Genomic DNA, 5,272 nt, shown 5'->3' with positions numbered 1-5,272 from the left:
AAACCAGAACTTTTATTTCATTTTTTTATTTGAAATCTCATCCAGAAACACTGGTCCATAATAAATATATCGATAGTTATCAAGAATATATAAAAAATAAAGACACGTTGTGGTCTTTGAGGCCCTAACAAATATTTCAAGCAAATGCCCAGGAAAACATAACAAAACCCAACATAAAACAACAGTAAAGTTCCAGTGGAGTAACACAATGACCAATCCGGCCAGAGTCGACCCTGCATGCAGATAACTGAGCAAGGGGCAATGTGGAACCCAGCCAGCTGACTACTACACTGCACTTACAGCAGGAGATCTGGCAAAACAGGCTTTGGGGATGTTGTGCGTGTTTTGCACGATTTCTCTTTCTTGTTTTACACAGCCACAGACGGGAAAAGAAATGAAACGCTTTAGAGAATTCACTATTAAATCCTTGTTACAAGGAAAACTGCACCATTGCCAGTACAACATGTTTGAACGAGATTCAATTATAAGCATGCATGCATTCTTTTGAGCTACATTGTGTAAAAAATCATCACCATTCCTAGCTGTCATATCCTGGAGTGGAGCAGAGAAGAGTCCCAGAAATGTAGGCGTTGCCTTTAAAAACAAACAAATAAACAAACAAACAGAAAAACCAAACCCCAAACAACTCATCGTCTCTTTGCAGCTGCGAACAGTACAATGACCACCGTGTCTTTCTTGGGTTTTTTTTTTTTTTTTTGCATCCACGTTAAGGAAATATTTACATTTTTTTGTTTTGTTTTTACAACAGGGATTTTTGTTTTAGTATAAGAAGAAAACATGGCCCAAGAATCCAACTAAAACATTACCTTTGTAAGGTCCTTACTACACTAATCCCTTGTTACCACAAATGCAGTTTTGACAAGCTCGGATGTCAGTGGGAAGGAAACACACTGGAGTTCAGCAAAGGAAAAGAAGCATGCATGCGAACGCAGGACTTCTTGTGTGGAGTCTTCCTGCAGCATCACCTACCAGAACTTGTTTGAAAGTGTGATCTCTGGTATAGCTAAAAAGGCTCTGGAGCTTTCATTGTCACTTCAGTAAGTCCTTGGATTCTGCTGAGAGCCTGCTCACGTTGGCTGTGGTGAGGGCAGACAGGTGTGGCGGAGGAGGCATTTGACAGATAGTGCAAGGGCAAGGCAAACCTGACCAGTGCTGGAAGCCACTGCCAAGCTGGAGGGCCGGAGGAGCAGAAGGAGTCTTGAGTAAAGAGTGAGGGGGCCTGATCGTGCCAATCCCTGGTAGGGAGGCGGACAGCGGGGAGGAGGTGTTGGCTGAAGACAAGGCACTGCCAAGGATGGGGTGGACCTGGTGGACCGTGCTAGCTGCGTGGGCCGGGTGCCCGCCTGAGTGTCCCACTGTCCCGCAGTGAAAGGCGGAGTGGTGTCCTCCATAGATTTCACCCACCAGCCTCTTCATCTCCTCCAGGGAGCTGGTGAGCATCAGGATGTAGTTTCTGGCCAGCAGGAGGGTAGCAATTTTGGAGAGTTTCCTCACGGAAGGTCCATGAGCGTAGGGCATCACCTCCCTCAGCCCATCCATGGCCAGGTTCAGGTCGTGCATCCTTTTGCGCTCCCGCCCGTTGATCTTCAGCCTGAGCTGCTGCAGGTCCTGCTCCGAGAGCTGCTTCTTGATTTTGTACTTGCTGCCTTCCCCTCCTGCCTTGGAGCCGTTTCTGGAAAGGCCTTCCCCGGACATCTTCTGCACCAGGTCGCCCTGAGTGGAGGAGACCGAGTTGAGCCGGTTGTCCTGATGGTGGTGGTGGTGGTGGTGGTGATGGTGATCTCTCAGGTACATCTCATCCATGTCTGGCGAGGAAGCTCTGCTGGAGACAGAGCTGGAGTCAGAATTCATTGTATTGGGGCTTCGGAGCAAGAAATTTCTTCCCTGCTCTGGAGAGGGTGAAATAGGATTGTTGAAAAAAAATAATAAAATAAACTGCAGGCTCTGTGGGGGAGGGGGGAAGGTTCAAACAGGAGGAAAACTCTCCTTTCTCCCTCTAATCTCTCCCGCTGGCTGCCCAGCCTGTTTACGGGATAGCTGGTTGGTGTGTGCTTGAACTAACCTCAGCCTGGAAAAGAGGGGCTTTTATAGCGCTGCAGCAGAGAAAAGAGACAAAAGAAGCCCTCCTATCTATAATGGTCTTGTTAGGATGACGTGCAATTATTCAGGGCGGTGCGCTTTGACTGTCCCATTTAGCAAGGACTCCCATTCATATTCATTGTGGTGCCACCCTGGGACACCTCAGCCATGGACCATCAGGAGTCAAGCAGACACAAAACCCCTCTGATTGACAACACGCACTCATCGCGGCATGTTCACGCCTTCTCCTCCCCCTGGTTCTAATTTCCAAAATAAAACTGCATCTAGTGTACAGTAAAGAGCAGAGGGTCTGATTTGGATGTGTATTTGCTTGGGGTCATTTTTCAGTCTAGCATCTCAGTGTTAGGTAACGTTGTAGCAAATTCTATTTGTCTGAGGAAGGAGAGGAGGATTGTTTGCTTTGGTTTTTTTTCTCTCGTGTGTGTGTGTTTGTGTTTTGTTCTTTCCAACCCGAAAGAAAATCATCGTCTTCATCTCTGAATCTTTTTTCTATACATATTTGAGTTTCCCTTTGTTTCCATGTGCCACCGATCTTTATAATCTCCTTGCTTATCATTTCTGCGCGCAACTAACTCTGCTTTGCAGTCTGTTACATTGGATTGTACCTTAACTGCCTTAATGTTGTAGGGTTTTTTAAAAAAGTAATTATTATGGTGCCTACTGTCCGTCCACAAACAATCTCTTTCGCTTAAAAATATTTGGAAATTAATCTCTCTGGCTGCAACCATTTGACTTTCTTTGCACTTTAAATAAAAGGGAAACTTTGAATTTGTGTTGACAAGTATTTTTTAAGATGATCATTCAAATTGTTTCCAAATTAGAAGAGACACCATTGTATATATATTCCCAGATCTCAAAGTATTTCTTTCGATACACTGAATGGGAGGAGGTGGGGGAAAGGAAGTCATCTGTGAATTGGGCTGACTGAGAAGCTGCATAAAAGAACTGGACACATGCAGGCAAAAGGAAACACATCAAGTCACAAGGGAGAGAATCTTGCAAGCAAAAGCTAATATAGATGCGATGAATGTTTGTTAGTAGTGAAGTAGTTCTGGTTTTATTTGGTTGGTATATATTTGATAACAGACACAGTAAGAGACTGGTGTGTGTGTGTGTCAGTGTGTGTGAGAGAGAGAGTGTGTGGAGTGTGTTGGGATGTTGGAGGATGACAGTTTGTTTCTATAGCTGGAAGTCCTTATCTTGCCCTGCGTGTGTGTGTATTGTGGAGGAGCTTGTGAGAAGTGTAATGCAAGAGGGTTCCAGATATGCGGCAGTCTGGCTACCGATGTGTATGTAGGGTTTGTTTGTGGACATATGTGAGTGCTTTCTGTGGGGGCCGGGCAGAGATCCTGTGCATTGGGATGCGCCTTGCGGGGCTGGGAAGAGGGAAATTTGAGGGGGCAGGAGAAGCCTGCCAAAGGCAGGTGTGCTTATGAGAAAGAGTGTATTTTGGACCCCCAGGAGTAGTTTTGTAGAGATCAGGTGTTCATGGAGGCTGCTCAGCCACTGGGATTACCTGGGATTGATTTGTGTGTGCTCTGCACGTGCTGATTGCATGGGTGTGTGAAAGGGAAAGGCGTAGGGAGCGAACTGTGAAGAGTGACAGCGAAGGTTTGTCTTGACTAGGGTGTTAGCAAGCACGTTCCAACCAACCCCTTCGACAACTCTAGTGTAGACAAGGCAGTGGTACTTTAACATGTGCAAACTGGCTCAAGTTGAAGCCTGGACTCCCCCTTTAACAACACACCGGATTGGAGAATGAAACCTTGACAGGAATGTTCAGTCTTGGGATGGGTTTAATGAGAAAAGAAGACCAACTGCACTGCTCAGACTAAAAACAACGGTTGGCAGTTAGGGCCCAAGTCATTGTTACTCCAAAGAGACTTCAGACCCACATGGAGAAGAGTCAGAAAGGGATGGACGCTTTCATCCTATTGATTCTAACTGTACTTAATCTGCTGAGACAAATGTAAGACGTCCTGATTGTCATTGTTTGTCTGTAAATCCCGAGGTGGGCATTGGAGCAGCTAGATTGGTGAAAAGAAAAGACGCTCCTCTCACTTTAGGGCAAGTTTAGACCAATAACTGGACCGAGAAACAAGATGCATTACCCCTTGTTCAGAAGAATGTATCACACACAGAGAAATAATTGAATTCAATTTCAGCTTGTTAAGCTTCTGCTGAGAGGCTCGGAGACTCGGCGTTTCTTGTAGCTGAAACATTTAATGTGTCAAGAGAAAGCAAAGGTGTCTGAATAACGTCCCAACTTCCCTCTAATCTGGCGCTTCTACAACGATTCATTCCCCTTTTAACGATATCAATAACTGAATAATGCATTTGACGATCGCCCCCCTCTTCCCAGCCAAGGGAAGTAAATCTAGGAAGGACCAAGCGGGTCTCAACTCCTAGCGCTATCTTTATTCCTGAAAACACACACCGAGTTTCTCTCTCGCTGCCTCTTTTTCTCTCGGGAACATTTTTATTTGCTTGAAAAACTGTTGGCTGATGTTGTGCTGAGCCGACTGATTCTCAGAAAAAAACAGTGTATCTACTGAAGAGTTAATACAGTGAGTGTTAATTGCTGCACTATTAACATGCTAGAAGGCAAATGTGTCACTATTATAGACGAAGGGGGAAAGACCCACCCCCGCAATGCCCCCCCCACACACAAGTGATCATAATAATGCGATAGCTGTAACCAGAGGAATTCTACCTTCGTCCTCACAACCAACCTTAAGAGAACTTCCATCGGACCAGGGTCCGGGTGAATGGCTCAGCCTTCTGCTTGGTCCCCAGGCGTTGGCGTCTAGGCAGAGCCCTGTCCTCATATTGATATGGTTTATTTCCTCTTAGCAAGAGGCAGCAGCGCCAGTTCCCGGCTTTCTACCCAAACATCTGCTGCATGGGAGAAGCAAGGCAGCCTTCTCCAGGGACTAATGACCTGCGATTGGAATCCGGGTGGCTGCTTCCCTCTTCCGAGGGAAAAGTGTGGTGGAGTAGAGGGAGGCCCTTTCAGCTGGGCCAGCCCCGCTCTGGGGGAGGAAGGGGGATCGGTAGAGAGAAACGGAGTTCGTGGCTGCCTTGTCCGCCCTCTTGCTCATCCCTCTGGGCGTAGATCTGCTTCAGATTTCAGCGTCTCGCATTGCCAAGG

The 5,272-nt window shown here is 46.4% G+C and overlaps 1 protein-coding gene across 1 annotated transcript; it reads right to left on the bottom strand.

The window, feature by feature from the left end:
* Positions 1–1,050: 1,050 nt before the first annotated feature.
* On the bottom strand, positions 1,051–1,872 carry OLIG3 (oligodendrocyte transcription factor 3). The gene has a single exon (XM_039532314.1). It carries the CDS (start codon positions 1,870–1,872, stop codon positions 1,051–1,053), a length of 822 nt encoding a protein of 273 aa, XP_039388248.1.
* Positions 1,873–5,272: the final 3,400 nt, after the last annotated feature.

The sequence above is a fragment of the Mauremys reevesii genome, linkage group 3 (assembly GCF_016161935.1).
Source record: "Mauremys reevesii isolate NIE-2019 linkage group 3, ASM1616193v1, whole genome shotgun sequence".
In the NCBI taxonomy this organism is placed as follows: Eukaryota; Metazoa; Chordata; order Testudines; family Geoemydidae; genus Mauremys; species Mauremys reevesii.
The sequence above is the reverse complement of the archived record's forward strand: the minus strand, read 5'-3'. Positions and strand labels throughout refer to the sequence as shown.

Excerpts from the sequence above, each read along its gene's own strand:
- OLIG3 (XM_039532314.1), bottom strand. The coding sequence starts at position 1,872 with ATGAATTCTGACTCCAGCTCTGTCTCCAGCAGAGCTTCCTCGCCAGAC.